Below are 18,810 nucleotides of genomic sequence, written 5' to 3' on the forward strand. Positions count from 1 at the left end.
TTCGTAGCATGCATTCCCATCTGTGTTGCAACTGATTCGGTAAGCTACGTGTCCGGTGCACGGAAAACTGCCTTCGGTCTCCCAACCTTACTCATGGCAACCTTCCGGCCGCCCAACGACCTATAACGCTAGTCACTACTCCCACTGGGGCTAGGAAGTAAGCCCCACAACCCAAAGCGGCGAAGAACAAATAGAATTTGCTACAAAAGCCGGCTAACGAGGGTATTCCTGCGTATGAGAACATTGTAATGGAGAAGGTCATAGCCGAAATAGGATTCGTTTTGGCTAGAGCGCCCAAATCCGCTATATATTTGACATGGGTTTGCCGTAATGCTGGAACTATGGCGAATGCATCTATCATCATTGATGCATAAATAATATACCAATTACTAGTGATTGAATTCCTTCTATGGTTCCACATGAGAAACCAGTACGAATATAACCTACATGTCCAATCGAACTATGAGCTAGAGGTCTTTTGACTTTCGTTTGGGCCATGGCGGCCAGTGCTCCTAAGATCATAGAAGCAATGCTGCAGAAAAAGAAGATTTGTTGTAATGTACCCCCATAGGAAGCAACAATAGAAACACGTGACATATTTGCAGAAATAGAGATTTTAGGCGCAATAGAAAGGAATGCTGTCACCGGGGTGGGTGAACCCTCATAGATATTAGGTGCCCACATATATAGAGTCAAAAGAGAGATTGAGTCCGAGGGGGAGGGGGATTTTCTTGGGGCTCGAGAGATTGAATAGATAGGGCCCCACAAGTTGTTAATTCGCCGTTGGGGAATTCACGCAAAAGGGAAGGACTTATTCTCAATGAAAAAAGTGCTCTCTAAACTGAACGTGAAAGTTGTTTTCCATCAGACGGCTGTTCACATAACTCCACTCTCGGCTTGGATTATATATCTATTTGGTCCGCTCTCGACCATTCCACACGCTGCCTAGCAGAGACGTGGTTATCTGAAGTGGATTCTCTCTTTTGTAGTAGATGTCGAACCTGCTGCTCAGTGGGCGGGCGCAGCAGCTACATGGACCCCTTTCTTTATGTTGTTGCCAGCGCTTTCCCGGGCCGAGCCGGAATTCTTTATTAGAACGTCGGCAGGCAAAGCCCGAAGGAAGGCTGCTATCCCCTCGGCCTTCTTCCTTTTCGATGAAAAACAAATCAACATCTCAATCTCCGAAAGCGTTTTCCTTACCCAGCTAATATCCCCCCTTCGTCGAGCCTTTCCTTTAGTGGTAAGGGATATGCACCTTATCTAAACGTCGGCAGGCATTCCGGAATTCTCCTTTTTTGGCCCCGGGTGTGTTGGGGAACGTAGTAATTTCAAAAAAAATCCTACGCACACGCAAGATCATGGTGATACATAGCAACGAGAGGGGAGAGTGTGTCCACGTACCCTCGTAGACCGAAAGCGGAAGCGTTAGCACAACGCGGTTGATGTAGTCATATATCTTCATGATCCGACCGATCAAGTACCGAACGCATGGCACCTCCGAGTTCAGCACACGTTCAAGTCGATGACGTCCCTCGAACTCCATTCTAGCCGAGCTTTGAGGGAGAGTTCCGTTAGCACGACGGCGTGGTGACGATGATGATGTTCTACCGACGCAGGGCTTCACCTAAGCACCGCTATGATATGACCGAGGTGGATTATGGTGGAGGGGGGCACCGCACACGGCTAAGAGATCCAAGGGATCAATTGTTGTGTCTCTAGGGGGTGCCTCCCTCCCCGTATATAAAGGAGTGGAGGAGGGGGAGGGGGCTGGCCACCCTTGGCGCGCCCCATGAGGAGTCCTACTCCCACCGGGAGTAGGACTCCCCCCTTCCATGTTGGAGTAGGAGAGGAGAGGGAAGGAGAGAGAGGGGGAAAGGAAAGGGGGGGCGCCACCCCCCTCCTTGTCCAATTCGGACTTGGGGGGAGGGGCGCGCGGCTGCCCCTTGGCCGCCTCTCCTCTTCCACCACTTGGGCCCATGAGGCCCAATAACCTCCGCGGAGGGTTCCGGTAACCCCTCGGTACTCCAGTATATATCCGATAACCCCCGGAACAATTCCGGTGTCTGAATATAGTCGTCCAATATATCAATCTTCATGTCTCGACTATTTCGAGACTCCTTGTCATGTCCGTGATCACATCCGGGACTCCGAACTACCTTCGTTACATCAAAACACATAAACTCATAATATAACCGTCATCGAACTTTAAGCGTGCGGACCCTACGGGTTCGAGAACTATGTAGACATGACCGAGACACGTCTCCGGTCAATAACCAATAGCGGAACCTGGATGCTCATATTGGCTCCCACATATTCTACGAAGATCTTTATCGGTCAAACCGCATAACAACATACGTTGTTCCGTTTGTCATCGGTATGTTACTTGCCCGAGATTCGATCGTCGGTATCTCAATACCTAGTTCAATCTCGTTACCGGCAAGTCTCTTTACTCGTTCCGTAATACAACATCCCGCAACTAACTCATTAGTTGCAATGCTTGCAAGGATTATAGTGATGTACATTACCGAGTGGGCCCAGAGATACCTCTCCGACAATCGGAGTGACAAATCCTAATCTCGAAATACGCCAACCCAACAAGTACCTTCGGAGACACCTGTAGAGCACCTTTATAATCACCCAGTTACGTTGTGACGTTTGGTAGCATACAAAGTGTTCCTCCAGTAAACGGGAGTTGCATAATCTCATAGTCATAGGAACATGTATAAGTCATAAAGAAAGCAATAGCATATAAGTCATAAAGAAAGCAATAGCAACATACTAAACGATCAAGTGCTAAGCTAACGGAATGGGTCAATTCAATCACATCATTCTCCTAATGATGTGATCCCGTTAATCAAATGACAACTCATGTCTACAGTTAGGAAACATAACCATCTTTGATTAACGAGCTAGTCAAGTAGAGGCATACTAGTGACACTCTGTTTGTCTATGTATTCACACATGTATTATGTTTCCGGTTAATACAATTCTAGCATGAATAATAAACATTTATCATGATATAAGGAAATAAATAATAACTTTATTAGCCTCTAGGGCATATTTCCTTCAGGGTGAACATAGGCTCAAACATGATTGGAGGGGTCCTAGCTACGCCATGCGTTCAATAAAAAAAAGCAAGCCTCTGGGAAGCTGCAGGGATTACAAAAAGAGGGTGCTTTCTTGTGTTGCATTGAAAAAAGGACAAAGGAGAAGACGCTCTTCGACTTTCTTTCTTCCTCCCGCGTCTAAAGACGAATATTAGTCAATAGGCAGGCTTCTTTCAGTAACAAACATATTCATTTTCACCGGGCTCCGCGCACCTTTGGTACTTCTGGAGGGCAAGCAGTTTTATAGTGACTTCTTTCTTAGGGTAGGGCGACGAATACTTCCAATTCTGGAAAGGTCATTGGGTCGCCTTTGAAGCTAAAGCGAAAGTTGTAGAAAGCCGAGAGAAAAAGCGAAAGCTTGCTCGAAACGGCCTATACCCTAACCCTCGGAAGCGAAGACGCAAAGCGTCACTTTTTTCGAAAGGAAGGTGTTTTTTCTGACTGAATCCATCCATAAAGCTGCCAAGGAAACGAAGTTCGTTCCCTTTCATCAAGTGGGTAAGGTAGGCAAACCACTTAAGCTTTGCCTTAGACTGACGGAACAAAGCTAAGAAGTAGGCTGAATAGAAAAAGGAAAGGGACAAGGGCGGTCGTCGCTTGGCGCGAAGGCTGCTGGTTCGGTACGGTACTAAAGGTCCTCGGACTTCCAGGCGGTTTTTCTTTTGGGCTGCTGTGAACCCCTGGATCTCGCCAATACAGCCTCCTATGGTTTTCGTTACCGAGATATCTTTTCTTTTTTCCCAGGGATTTTTTGGGTAATCAGCTCCCATGCTGCAAACAGTCAAATCTGAACCTTGTCGCTCTTCTTTCCTCGTGGGCAGGAAGCACACCAGCAGCGTGCGTTGCGTGATTCCACTGTGTTTTTTGCACTTGACTGGGTGGACAGTTGACCGGAAGATAACTTCGATTCGCCCGGCCAGCAGGCGGGCGGCGTGCTTATCTTGTGTGACAACACTAGAGAGCGAGTAGCTCTTCTAGTCGGGCAGCTGTGTGACAACACTCCTGAGAAAGCGGCGCTTTTGTGTAACATGCTATGGTCTCAACGCCCTTACGAGGTAGTGATGAGTTTCACGCGCTCTAACCCCGGCCCGCGCGCAGTTAGGAGGATTGGCCTCTATCTGAGCGGTACCACCCACCCTACCCTACTACCTATAGGGGGCCGTCCGTCCTACAGCCGCCCGGAAAGGAACTGCAGTAATCTTGAATAGGAATCCTACAGCGATAAAAAGAATCCCCATAAAAATACCACTAGATCGAGCACCTGTGATTTCGTATCCGGTCAAAATCTTGGCTAATTGATCGAAGTGGGTAGCTCCAGTAGACCCATAGATCATGGAACTAATAGGGTGGGTAGGCCCAACCACCACACTACACGTATAGACGGAACCCCCCTCCTTACCGTACGTGCGACTCTCACCGCATACGGCTCGCACAAAGACTCCAAAATCCATCCCTAGCTTTTTATTCCACCTCTCCCTCCTCTCCAATCCTCGATCAAACTAGCCTTCCCCAGCAAGAAAACGTATCCGCTTTAGCAACAAAGCGCTCATCCCTTGCTTGTTCTTGAGCGCGCAAGGCGCTCAAGATGGTGATTCTTGCTTAAAAAAGGGCTAAAGCACTCCAGCTTCGAAGCTGGAGTTTGCAACTTCAAAACTACAGGTTTTAGCCCTCCTGCTGGGTGGGTACTTCCTTCGTCTATCGTATGTCTCGCTTGGCTTCGTCCCGAACCAAGGAGGCATGATGGCGGGCGGGTGCGTGTGCCGACTGCAGAGACTACAAGCCGACACCGGAAGTGACTCGCTTCTATTCTCGATTGGATATAGATGGGGAATCTCTATAGATCGTCTTTTTTCGACAACCTCTCTAAAACGCATACGAGAAAATTGCACTTCACGACACGGCAAAAAAAAAAGAGCTTCGCTCGGTTGGCCCTCCTAGGCTTCCGCCTACTTTCTCTTCTCTTAAGTCTACAACAAGTGGGAGAGGCAGGATTCGAACCTACGTAGAAAACCTTCAACAGATTTACAGTCTGTCGCTTTTGACCGCTCGGCCACTCTCCCCTTCCCGGGGATACGCCCTCCTCAAACAAAGGGTTCCTGAATAAGAAGGATGGCGAACTTCGTTCTTAAGTTAAGAAGAGCAGATGGAACTGTTAGATTTGCTAGCGTTTCGGGAGAATAAATGAGGTCATTTAGTAAGTTCATAACAATTTATGTAAAGCAAGGGGCAAAGCTTCTACGACAGCTTCCCCCTCATTGCCATCGTCGGCCTTCCCCAGCTCCCCTCCTTCGTCGCTTCAGGCTAAGCATCTTTTGGCGGAGGAAAGGAGGCGACTAGTCGTTTCTGGCGAAGCAGCGAGTTCATGAGCAAGTGAATGAACGAGCAGCGAGTGAAGTGCAACAGTCGTAAGTAAGGCTCGCCATGTTCCTAAAAGGAGTGACCATCTTTTCTTCCCTTCTACTAACACTGAGCGAGCAGCAAGCATAGGCAATAGTTTCCGTAGGGGTGGGGCGCAAGCAAGCGTTTTCAGGCTCCGCTAGCTAGCGTACTCTTCTGCTATCAATGAAACCGAAAGAAAAAACCAGTGCCCTTTCGTATAGATCGAGACGCAGCACTTTTTCTTTACTTCTTCCATACTAGGAAGAATGGAAGGAAATCCTTCGATAACACTTCTTCCTTATTTGAAGAAATGATATCCGACGCCCGTGGAAACTCTTTCATTTCAAAAAAAATTCTTCTTCTTAAGAAGCAAATAGCATTTCCTATTGATTTGTCCCCTGGACTAGACCTATGTAGATTCGGAATTATCCATCGCTACGCTGTTCCCAAGGACTAGCAAAATCGAAATAGCGAAATTCTTGGGTCATCTCAATGGGTTCAGAAACCACACGTTTCTCTGGATCATCATGGCATACTTCCACATATCCACTCAGAGGAAAGTCTTTTCGTAATGGATGACCCTCGAAACCATAATCTGTTGATATACGGCGTAAATCCGGATGATTGATGGAAAAAACACCAGACATATCCCATACTTCTCGCTCCCACCGGCCGGCTGATGGAAATAGACTGACTACCGGAGATATTCGTGTTACTTCGTCTGCACTTGTTTGTACACGAATGCGTGAGTTATACCAAGTACTCAGTAAATTATGGACAACTTCAAATCTTCGTTTTCGAGAGGGATGATCCACTCCGCAAATATCGATCGAAACGTGAACCCTTGTATAGGTATGCCATTTTAGAAAGCACAACAATGGAAATGGGTAGTCAGTATTGGTATAAGATCTATTCCCATGTTCCGATCTTTTCATTTTATGTACCCATTTCTTGGGTAAAATCTCCCAACTATATTGGAAAATGGATTGGTTATCCATAAATGAAAATAAAGAAAGCTTTATTTTGGTTCCGCTTCTTGCTCTAAGCAGAAAGACTTGTCGGAAATCGCCGGTTGGGTTGGTCCGACCAAGAAAGGCATGGGAGTGGAGAGGCAGAAGTGAAAGACTGATTACCAATAAAGATCCAAAACTGCACACTTTATATAGTTATGTATCCAGGATCGGCTGCATGCTCTAGTGTTGAATTGGGTATAGAACCCAGGATGCTTGGTTACAATTCCGAAGCATGGGGCGACGACGTGCCAATATGCAATACGCGCGCGTGACGTACGTAAACTTCCCAGGGGGAACCGGGCGTCCATTGACTCCCAAGAAAAGGTACCCATCTGCTTTCTCTTGGTCAGGTTTTGCTTCTGGACTAGTATTTGATTCAACATATGGAGCTTTTGCTCCCCGAATGTCGATCAATTTCCATGAAGCTGGATAAACAAAACCCATCTACTATGATTACTTAGCATGTAAAATAAAGCTCGTGTACGGTAGCTTTATCCGGCTAGACTTGTCAACGTCGGAATATGTGTTTCAGTTGGTCTTTCTCTACCGGGAGAGAATCGAGAAAGCTGTGTTGCCTTCTAGCAGAGTAAGTACGTGACCTAGCTAGTTCTAATGTTCTACTTTCTACAGGGACCGTCGAAAGTTAGGTCCAGCGCAATAAAAGATTTGCCTTTTCTGGTCATGCAACTTTTGATCTCCCGATCGATTTGGTATGTTCAAAGGAAAGCTCTAGTCTCTTCTTTGCTTGCCCATGGAAGAACTTCTGCGCCGCGGGTTGACCAAGACGTACATACTGTACTGTGTATTGCCCAGATGTTAATTCGACTATGCTCACCATGCAAAAAAATAAAAATAAAATCGCCTATGCTCCTGCATGTTTACCTCGCCTGACTCCAAAAAAAAATGACATGTACTCCTAGTCTTGGAGTACTAAAAATTGACAACAAACACTACATCGATCGATCTACTTGTAGCGCGTCTACCAGACTACCAGCACTACTAGCTATATATAGTTTCGTGGAAACAAAGTAGTAGTCAGGACATTCTACAGGTAATTAACTAGCGAGACGAGACGAGAAGTGGCCCATTCATTCACATGCACACATCTTTTAATTTGTCAGCCAACCGATCGATCGATCGAGGTCAACACAAGGCACGGCCGCGAGTGTTCTCCCTCACAGCGCGCGCGTCAGTCAATCAAACTATGTAAACAAACTCCCAAGTCAAAACTTAACGCCACTAGCAGTACTACTACTTTGTTTACATGAGCGGAAGCAACGTACGATGATCTCGCGACACACGGCGCCGCAGCTAACCAACCAACACGCGCGCGTGGTCGGGTGATGGCGTCACCGCGACCTGCCGATGCCAAACCTGCAGAGGAAGTTCAGTGGCAGGGCAGCACCGGTAGAACGTGGAAACCGTTTGATCACCTACGTGCGGCGCCACCGATCGATATAGTATGCTTGATTGATCGCATTGGCAAGATGGAGTATTTCCGTGATTAATTGGCCGTGGTGCGAGGTCGTAAGTGGTCTCCATCGTGGGTCGTGACATGACCGACGGAGCACCGATCGGGAGCTCTTGTAATCGACACGTACGTAAGTCGACAAACTCTCGATCGATCGAGTGGACGCAAGCAAGTCGACAAACTCCCGATCGATCGAGTGGGCGCAAGGCATAGCCCTAGTAACCGACACGTACGTACAGATGTGTTCACGCGCATCCTCAAAAAAAAAAAAAGATGTGTTCACGCGCAAAATTTAGAAAGCGGGACGGATAACTCCTGGGTCCTGGCCAAGTGATCGTTCATCCATCGCTTGCTATGCATTGATTTGCCGACCACACCATAGCTATGTGCGGCCATAGATCAGAGTCAGCGAGTCACACAGACCATATATGGCAAGTACTACTAGCTACCACACATGCTTGATCGATCAAGCTGGAAGTGAGTGACAGGCATGCCCGTACAGAGTGACTGCAAGCACATCATAACTATGTGCAAGCAACACACGAGTCCAATATCGACACTTTTGGCAGCTGAGATGGAGAAATCAACAGTTTATCCGTTTTAAAATATAGTGCATGTTTTGTTTGCTAACTGTTTCATCAGGTTTAAGAATCGACATCCACAGTACAAAATCAGTATAATTAGATTCGTCATGAAATATACTTTTATATTTATTAATTTATTATTTTGATGTTGATAGTTTATTCATAAACTTGGTCAGACATATATATATATATATATATATATATATATATATATATATATATATATATATATATATATATATATATATATATATATATATATATATATATATAGACTTTTGAAAAACTACGGGTGTCTCGCTTTTGGAAGGAAGCGTTTGGCTGGCTGTGTGTTCTGTTTTCCTAGCTTTGCATCATCGTCTCATGGTGAAAGTGTAAGATGGCGACGCAAGTGTAAAAAAACAAAAAGAAAAAAAGATGGCGATGCACCCACCATCCTAAAAGAAAAAGATGTTTGTTTGAGAGGACCAGTTCGGGCGTAGGTATGTTTCTGTTCTCAAATTAATTCTCGACGACAACGCGGATTTTGACAACATATACTCCCTCCGTTCCCAAATATAAGTCTTTCTAAAGATTACAACAAGTGACTACATACGAAGCAAAATTAGTAAATCTACACTCTAAAATATGTCTACATACATCCGTATCTTGTAGTCCATTTAAAATATCTAAAAAGATTTATATTTAGGAACGGAGGGAGTATTATATTTGTTGGAGAGGGCGGAAAGGGGCTTCATTTGTACCACGAAAAGTGATGCTGCTGCTGCTCGATGATCTTATCGTCTAGGGTCTTCGATATGCTTGAGCAGAAATCGTAGGGCATGTAATTCAGTTCCATATATTGTGCGTGCACTCATGCATGAAACAGTTAATTAAGTTCTGCAACTTGATCCTTGAACTACAATTAAGCACATTCCCTCAAAGAAACAAAAGGAGTACGTATTCCCCCGTTCCAAATTACTTGACACATATTTAACTAGACAATAATGTATCTAGACACTAAACAAGTATAGATACATTTGTATTTAGATAAATTTAAGTCAACTAGGAATAATTTGGAACGGAGGGAGGGAGTAGTAGCCAGTGTAGTAGACGAAATCCAGATTTGACCAGCTGGTCACATCACATGCATGTTGCCATTTGTCAAAGGGCACTACGTGCCACGGGAGGCCAGGCGAAAATTGCAGAAGCTTCCTTGCCTCCCTCCATCGACGGGCGTATGCGTGTTGTCGGACGGAGACAACGGTCTTGTCCTCCTAAAAAGAACAGTACTGTATAACATATGGACTTGCCACGTTAGAGACGGCTTAATCCACGCACGTTTTGGATTGGACTCTTTCTCTCGACCGGGCAGCATGCATGCGGCGATGGCCTGGCAATATGCAACACGCGTGCGTGACGTTCGTGACCTCCATCGCAAGGGGAAAACCGTGCGTTGACCCCCAAGAAAAGTAAAGGCTGCCGCTTTTGTCTTTGGTCAGATTTCGCTTCTGGACTATTTCGTTTCATACATGATTTTTTTTTATAGTTATCCCCTGTTTCATTTCCATGAGACTGATTAAACAAAACCACCTATGATTGCTTAGCATGCTGGCTAAATAAAGCTTGTGTGCGTCACTTTATCCGGCAGGACTTGTCAACGTTTTGGATGCGTTTGGTCTTTCAATTATCTCTACGGAAGTGTTGATTTGGTCTTTCACTTTCCGATAGATAGAGAAAATCTACAAAGCTGTGTCGCCTTCTCTTGTGTTAACATTGGCGTACGCAAGTGCTCTAGTTCTTCGTCGAAAAAGTGCTCTAGTTCTGCCGCTCTACCACCGTCGAAAGTTGGGCAACGCATTAAACCGGTTTTCCAGGTCCGGCAAAGATTTCTCGGTTCTGGTCACGCAACTGTTTTTTCACCGAGTTCGGCATGTTGGAAAGTTTACGTCGCGAGCTCGAATGAGACGTTTGCGGCGCGGGTTGACCAAAACTCTGTACCCTCGAGATGTTAATTGGAGTTTACCCGATTGGCTTGGAAGAAAATGGCATGCATGTACTAACGCTGCATCTTTCGATCATCTGAACAGTACATTGTTTCGTGGAAACAAAGTCATCATCAGGACATTCCACCGGTCGTAACTACCGCGACGAGAAGCGACCCATTCATTCACATGCACAGGCCGACAGAACATACGAAGTGTTCTTTCTCACAGCGTCAGTAGTCGGTCAAACTGAACACATATAATCCCCCAAGTCAAAACTTGACACCACTAGTGCCAACTACTCGTAGTTGTTTACATGAGCCGCAAAACAAGCAACTACTAGTAAGCCGGGTTAGTTAGTAATGGATGGGGATTGAGACCCGGCTGTAGCCGTGTGTGTACGTGTAAACGGAAGCAAGTCCGTACGATTCGCCGGCGATGATTATATATACATAATACGCGGCACCACTGTCCGGCAGAGCAGCACGGGTAGAGCGTGCAAACCGTTGCTCGCCGTAAGTTCCCACGGCTACGCACCACCGATCGATGTACTAGGCGTGACCGATCGCACTGAGACGATGGAGTATTAACTCGTCCCGGCCCGGCCGGTCGCGTACGTGAGGGCACGCATGACTGATGGACCAATCCGGCTTTTCCGCTGCTCGATCACCTCCCGAGTGGACACTATAGACTACCATGCAGGCAAGACGGGCCCAAGTAATCGACACGTACAGATGTTTCACGAGCAAGATTTATTACTAGTAAACAACATGCTCCATGACTACCCGCCTACCTATTCGAGGCCATTAGATCAGAGCGATCACAAGATAAGCACGTACGTACTACACCTAGGACATTCCTGATCAAGCTGAAAGAGACGGGGACGCCGTACGCATCGTAGAGCGTGTATGCAAGCAAGCAAGCAACCTGCAGAGAGCGCTACAGAGATCCGACACGTCCGAAACGCACATGAAAAACGCCAACACGTCGGCGTCTTCTGGTTTTATTTCACCGACTTTTCAGACACTGCTTATACAAATTTCTATGTATCAACAGATTTGGTTCGCTGGAGTAAATAGCATAAAACTATCACTTTTCGTCCTATGGTTTCAAAAAACCACCACTTTTTTGTTTGTGACTGATACCTATCACTTTTTTCGTCGGTTGTCTCAAAAAACCCAAATCGCCCGTTGCTAGCGTTTTAAACCGTTTTCTGACGGTCCGGGCCCGCCTGTCAGGCCACGTCAGCGACGGTGAGGCCGGTAACGGCCGTTACTCGGACCGACCGGCGCGGTCGGACCGCACCCGCTCGCTCGCTCATTACTCTGCTCCCCTGCCCTCACTCTCACTTTCTCCCTTGCCCGCACTCATTCCTCTGCTCTCACTCTCACTCTCTCGCTCCTCTCCTCTCTGCTCTTCGACGCCGGCGGCGACTTGCGCTGTGGAAGCTCCACCGCCGCCATGCCTTCCTGGAATGACGGGGATACGAGCTCAGAGGATGAGTGCGACATCACAAGCATGGACATGGCTCTTTGGGTAAGTTTTTCGATCTGCTGAGCTAGGGTTAGGGTTCATCTAGGAGCTAGATTAGGTTAGTGTTCATCTTGGTGAGCTAGGGTAACTTTTGTTTACTGTTATTTAGTAGGCAGGGTTATGGTTGTTGTTTGAGCTATGTTTATGTATGCTTGAAAACTAGGGTTTGGGTTAGGGTTCTTGCTGGATTGGGGAATTAATTTGTGATCTATGTCTGGTTCTGTGAGCTAAGGTGATTTTGTTGATGTGTTCATGCAGGAGACCCCTGACACCACCGTGGAGCCTCTTTTCTGTGGCCAGCTGGAGCTTTCTAAACCCACCTGCATGATGCACCACATGAGGCCAATTAAGTGTGTGGCATTTGAAGGAATCTTAACTGGAAGGCGTTTCTATGGTTGTCCAGTGCAGCAGGTATAGTACCTTAATTGGAATCATTTTCTTCTGAACCCACACATGTATTTACAAGGATGACAAGTTGATGTTCTGAACCCACACAATATTATGTTGACAAGTTGTTGTTCTGAACCCACACAGTATTATGTTGACAAGTTGCTCTTCTGAACCTACACTGTATTATTTAGGATGAACTGCAATATGCCTTGTATTAAGGCATTGAGGGATATGGTTACTATCAAAAATGCTTATGTATAGGAAGCATATATCTGTGAATGTACTTGTACAAGCAGGTTGGGTTTCAGTTATAGTTTGAGTTATATTAAACAACATATTCAGTTTACTTAAGCCTCACCTTTAGTTTCTTAGTCTGATATGATTTGTTGTTATGAAATTGAGTGCACTTAGTGATGTATATTTCAATTTCCAAATGCAGAGTGAAGGTGTTAACTGTGGTGTTACTGAGTGGGTTGACAAGCCCTGGCATCCAATTCTTCAGAATTGCTTGTCCAGGCTGTGGGACATGTACCATGAACAGAATTGTGGCAGGGTAGTTGATAAGCAGAAGTATGAGAAGCATTTGGCCAAGCTTAAGACTGAAAATGACAAGCTATGCATTGAGTACACAAAGCTTGTCCAAGATGTATCCAAGATGTTTGATTGGCAGGATGGTAGGGTAGGCCACATGGATAACCAGAAGGCAGTTGAGGAGGAAGAATTTGAGAAGAAGAAGAAAGAGGTAGAAGAGAGAGCTAGGTTGGAGGTTCAGATGGAGAAGCTCAAACTTGCCAAGGAACAAAGGTGCATTTTACAGAGCCAAGCTGACATTATCAAGAATACCAGGAAGGCAAAGAAGGAGGTTGAACAGGAGAGAGATTTGCTTAAGATAGAGAAGGCCAAGCTTGAGCATGTGGTGAATGAGCTGCTGAGTGACGGGCATGCAAGCAAGGAGAAACTTGAGAAAATCAAGGCCATCCTTGATTCATGAAGTGTGTTCTGCAGATGGTGAAGTACATCCAAGGCCTTTATAAGTATGTGGCCTAACAATCTGATGTGAAGATATGGGGTGTACATTTTGGGGAATGTGAAGCTAATCTAGTCTATGTCTATGCCAATGTTAAGAACTGTTGTTATGCTGCTAGAACCTTTAATGCTAAGTTATGAACTAAGTTGTAATGACTGTTCTGCCTGTATTTGAACCTCTTCTGCTATGTTATGGAGTCAGTGATAAGCACTGCTGGAGTATGCTATGTGTCTTTTTATGTTTAAAAGGTAGTTATGTTTATTAGTGCTTTCTACCTGGGCTTTGTGGCCCAGTTATATTTACAAACCTAGGCCTACTCCACCCACCCTCCACTGCTCATAAATAGCCTACTCCACCCACCCTCCTCCCTCCAGAACACAGCCGCCACACCCCACCTCTAGAAACCCTAGATGGATCCAGAGCTTGGGGAGGTGACAGATGAGGAAGAGGAGGCAGTGCAGGCAGTGGATGTGAGGAGGCAAAGGGCTCGCCCTGCAGTGCAGGCAGTGGAGTGGGAGCTGGAGTTCAAGAGGAGGCTGGCAGAGAAGATCTTGGAGAAGTGCAACTCAGATGAGTTCACAGTTCTTGTCCCTGGCGGCAGGCGCAAGAACTCAGGGAAGATCATCAGGTGGGCTAGGAGACAGGCAGTACTCGCTCCTCACCCTTCTACCAGAGCAAAGTGGTGTCGTTTCTTCGATCGTTACGATTGAGAGTTGTTGGTAGTAGTTTTTTTAAGTATGAATGAGAGTCTGAGCTATGTATCCCTTCCATTTCTGTACAACTCTTTGTATGAAAGAAAGTTTGGATGGTGGAATCTATGAATGTTTGAATAAATGAATCAATGTTTGCATCAGTGTTGTCTGAATCTACCCAGAAGTCACAAACACTCAGGTTGCATAATGCAACCACACCACTTAGGTTTCAGCAAGCAAAGACACAGGTTTCATAAATGCAAACACTCTGGTTTCAGGAAGCAAATACATAGGTTTCATAATGCTAACACTTAAGTTTCAGCAAGCAAATACATAGGTTTAAGGTTGCAAACACTTAGGTTTCAGCACTCATACAACAAGACAACTTTCTCAAATGTTGGAATCTTCAGTAGTTACCACTAGCTGTGAAATATGCCTTCCACTTTCCAGTTGGCTTCCTAACCCTCTTGGACCCAATCTCCATCTCAGAGTTGGCAGCTTGCCTTGGAGCATTGAAGACTGTGTACCCTCTGCTAGCTGTTGATGCTCTGGTGTTCTTTGCTGGAGAAGCAATGGATGACCTTGTGTTCTTGGCTGGTGAAGATGTGCTAGGAGCCCCTGTCTTCTTGGTTGCTTTGGTCTTCTTGGTTGCTTTGGTCTTCTTGGCAGGTGCTGATGTGGCTGGTGCTGGAGTAGCAGAAGCAGCTCCCTTGTTCCTCTTTGCTGGTCCTGGAGTAGTTGTGGCTGTTGTAGGCCTCTTCCTAGCTATGGCTGGTGCTGATGGTGCTGATGGTGGTGGTGGGGGTGAGGGTGGGGGTGCAACCACACCTGTAGAAGCTCTGGTAGATGAAGAGTAGTCTGACCTATTCTCCTGCACATTTAACAAAGCAAATTATAATTAAACCACCTAGCCTATGAAACAGAAGTTTCTTTATCAATAAGTATACCTGGTGATTATTCTTTCTCATCTGCAGTTTGGGTTTCAGTGGAACACCACAAGTGGTATATCTGTGACCTTGCATATTGCAATTGCTACAGGTCACTGTCCCAATTCTTGATGTATCCTTCTTGGCAGGCACCTCAAAATGTCCTTTCCTCCTAGCTGTCTGCTTTTTACCCTTCTTTTCTTTGAATACTGGAGGAGATATGTCATCCCCCATGGTGTGTGGCCAACAGTCAGGGCCTGGAACAGGGTATATAATATGCTTGTAGGTTTCACAGTAGAGGGGCTTCTTGAAGAACTCATGGACAAAATCTTCAGGGTGTAGCTTCACCTTCTGCATTGCTGCTATAGCATGACTACATGGAACAGCTGTCATATCCCACCTCCTGCAGTCACAAGTGTAGTTGTTTAGGTTTACACAGTAGGTCTTTTCTGAACTACTTGTAACTTGCCAAATTCCTAGTCCAGCCATATATGCATCACAATATTTTGCCCACTTCTTGCCCTCCTTCAATATCTCAGAGTAAGTGGGTGTGATATCCCACCTACATGTCTCTGTCTTCTCCCTAATCTTCTGAAACTTGATCATGAGTTTTGTCCTAATTCCTTCAAGCATTGTCCTTATGGGCTTGTTCCTAACATCCAGAATAATCCTGTTGAAAACTTCACTAAGATTGTTTACAACAAGGTCTGTCTTGCATATAGTATCCATTCTATGCCTGGCCCAAGTATGGACTGGTATGTTGGACAACCACTTCCATGCCTCCTCACTCTCTTTCTTCAATGCTTCCATGCCCAGATCATGCCCATGCTTAGTGAAAGAATATGCAGCCTGGTCTAGATGTTTTTTCAATTCATCCCCTCTAAACCCAGCTGATTGGAAGTTGGCATATATGTGTCTTAAACAAAATCTTTGTGGGGAATCAGGAAATACATCCTCTATTGCATTGAGCAGACCCTGTTCATTGATTTTGTATTAATAACTAGTGAAGTAAGTAGAGAAAAGCAGTACATAGTGCAAGGAAAAGCAGTACATAGTGCAAGGAAAAGCAGTACATAGTGAAAGGAAAATCAGTCAAATCATGAAGAGTAGTTGTACCTTTTACCTGTCTGACATAATTGTGTAGGGCCCAAACTTGTTGCCACTACCAATTACTGTCCTTAACTGTGTAAGAAACCAAGTCCAACTATCTGTCTCCTCCTTGTCAACAACACCAAATGCAATAGGGAAGATGTTGTTGTTGCCATCCCTCCCTGTTGCTGCCAGGATTTGCTGCCCAGTGCTTAGTTTGATGAAGCATCCATCAAGACCTGCATTTTAAGCCATTAGTAAACAACAACATGTAATGTAATGCAATCCCATTTAAGCACTATACAGACTAGATTTACCTATGAAAGGCCTGCAACCATTTAGGAACCCCTCCTTACAAGCAAACAGACAATAAAACATGTAATGAAACCTTGGGGTAGGTGCTGGGTGGAGTTCAAATTCCTTTGTTGTCACAACACACCTACTACCAGGGTTTGTGTCCAAAACACACTGCAGATAGTCTCTTAACCTGTAGTATTGTGTCTTGTGATCCCCTTGCACAACATCAACTGCTTTCCTCCTTGCCCTGTAGGCCAAACTTTTTGAAACATGTACTCCAAATTTCTTTTTTGTATAACTCAGTATAGTCTCAACACCTGCACCAGGATTGGATCTTACAGTATCCTCAACAGCCTTTGCAACCCACTTCATGGTAACCTTTGTGTTCTCTCCACTTGCTCCACAGGTGTGATCAAGATTCATCTTCTTGATGCTAAAGGTTGACTCATGGGCAATCTTAGAAGCAGTAATATAAAACTCACAACCATGCTTTCTATCTGAGCACCAGGCTATGATCCTACTTGGATCATTCCTATGGTACTCGAAGTTCCTAAGTGTCCTAACATGGTAGTTTCTCAATGCTTCTCTGAACTCTACCACATTCAGAAAGCACAAATGAATCCTAAACTGTTCATGTGCATCAGGCCTAGAGGAATCATACCATATTCTCTCCTTCTTCTTCTTCAATTTTCTCTTGCTGCCACAAGGCAACCTAGGTGCATCATCTTCTTCATCAGAAATGCCTTCATCACCTGGAAAGCAGAACTCATCAGCTTCTGGCACGAAATCTTCAAACTTTTTGTGATCTGGCTCACTGTGTGATCTGCTTGTTGGGCCTTGTTTCCTCACAGGTATCTTCTGTGCCACAGTTTTCACATGATCTGAAACTTCTTCTTCATCATCTTCTTCAGAACCATTTGGCTCCTGCCAAAACTCTGAGGGTTCAGAAGCACCCCCAAAATAATGCTCAGCCATCTCTTCCTCTTCCCTGTAGTGCTGACTTGTTCCTTCACCACCTTCATCTTCTCCCCTAGCCCAAGACTTGTATGAAATTTTCTTCCCTCTGTAATCACCCCTGAAAAACTCAAAATCTGAAGAGGATTTGTCCAACTCATCTTCATCTTGATCTTCTGCTTTAATGCCTTCAATTTCCACTGCCTCTTTTCCCTTGTTGAAATTACAGCTCTGTTGTGTGTTAAAATATGGATCAACATGCACAAGTGGGGGCTGTGAAGAATTTGAGACAGGGAAAAGGACACCTTCTTGGGAAACACTATAAACAATGGGATCACCAACTTGACTAATTGGAATCTGCTCTTCAAGCAAGGCGTGGTCCATGTTTGCATCTGCTGGATTTGGGTCACTAGCCTCTCTCACTGTTATGTTCAATATTTTCTTCTCAGCAAACAAATCTAGCATCTCCTCCACCTTCTCATCACTGTCCAAAACCTCAATCCCCTCCAGCCCCTTACCCTCATCCTTAACATATGACAGATAGGCATCCAACCCATAGCCCTCAAGTTCAATAAGTGCTAACAAAAACAGGTAATTCAATTCTGATAAGGAAAACTTCCTTTCCATGTTGTCTCTACCCTGAAAATGCAGCCTCAATTCCCATACTTCATCATCCAAACTATGCAAAAAAAGAAACAACACATTCAGATTTCTTCAGATTTTCAAGTTAAAAAGTATGCAACAGTTTCACTTGCACAACATATCATCCAAACCTAAACCCTAATTCATATATTGAGTACAATGTATACATAATAATATACCAAAGAACTAATTCATTAACAATATAAGAAACAAATCCTAACCCTAGTTCATAAATAAACTAAGAAAAATAATTAAAACAATTCATAACTTACTCCACGCCACCAAGTGAGGAGGCCCACTGGTGCCCGCCTTCTGGATCCGCGTGGATGCATTTGGCCACTGCCCTGGCCGCGCGGAACGCCGGCGACATCTGGACCTCCTGCGTCGGTGGCCCAGACGAGCGCTGGGTCGGGAAACTTGCGCTGCCTAGCCACTTGTTGACCTCGGAGTGAGCACCGCCCTCGCCGCTGGCTGTCGGCCCAGGCTCGCCGTCGTCCTTCTTCTTCGCCGCCGCCATCGTCGGGGGAGACAGAGAGCACGGGGGGAAGGAGGAGCGAGAGAGAGATGCTGCCGACACACAGAGAGAGAGAACGGCAGCGAGCGAGCGGGTGCGGTCCGAATAACGGCCGTTAACGGCCTCGCCGTCACGCGCGGCGCTGACGTGGCCTGACAGGCGGGCCCGGACCGTCAGAAAACGGTTTAAAACGCTAGCAACGGGCGATTTGGGTTTTTTGAGACAACC

At 45.6% G+C, this 18,810-nt stretch overlaps 1 protein-coding gene, 1 non-coding gene and 1 pseudogene across 2 annotated transcripts; all 3 read right to left on the reverse strand.

Moving 5' to 3' along the window:
- Positions 1-3,503: 3,503 nt before the first annotated feature.
- On the reverse strand, positions 3,504-5,742 carry LOC141026170 (uncharacterized; annotated as a pseudogene).
- Positions 5,085-5,167, reverse strand: TRNAY-GUA (transfer RNA tyrosine (anticodon GUA)). The gene has a single exon. It is a non-coding gene; the product is annotated as a tRNA-Tyr (tRNA).
- LOC109751352 (NADH dehydrogenase [ubiquinone] iron-sulfur protein 3) lies at positions 5,459-6,609 on the reverse strand. The gene has a single exon (XM_040392901.3). It carries the CDS (start codon positions 6,482-6,484, stop codon positions 5,912-5,914), a length of 573 nt encoding a protein of 190 aa, XP_040248835.1. The 5' UTR covers positions 6,485-6,609; the 3' UTR covers positions 5,459-5,911.
- Positions 6,610-18,810: the final 12,201 nt, after the last annotated feature.

This window comes from Aegilops tauschii, chromosome 6 (assembly GCF_002575655.3).
Source record: "Aegilops tauschii subsp. strangulata cultivar AL8/78 chromosome 6, Aet v6.0, whole genome shotgun sequence".
Lineage (NCBI taxonomy): Eukaryota > Viridiplantae > Streptophyta > Magnoliopsida > Poales > Poaceae > Aegilops > Aegilops tauschii.

Coding starts and splice junctions, on each gene's coding strand:
- LOC109751352 (XM_040392901.3), bottom strand. CDS start 6,484: ATGGATAACCAATCCATTTTCCAATATAGTTGGGAGATTTTACCCAAG.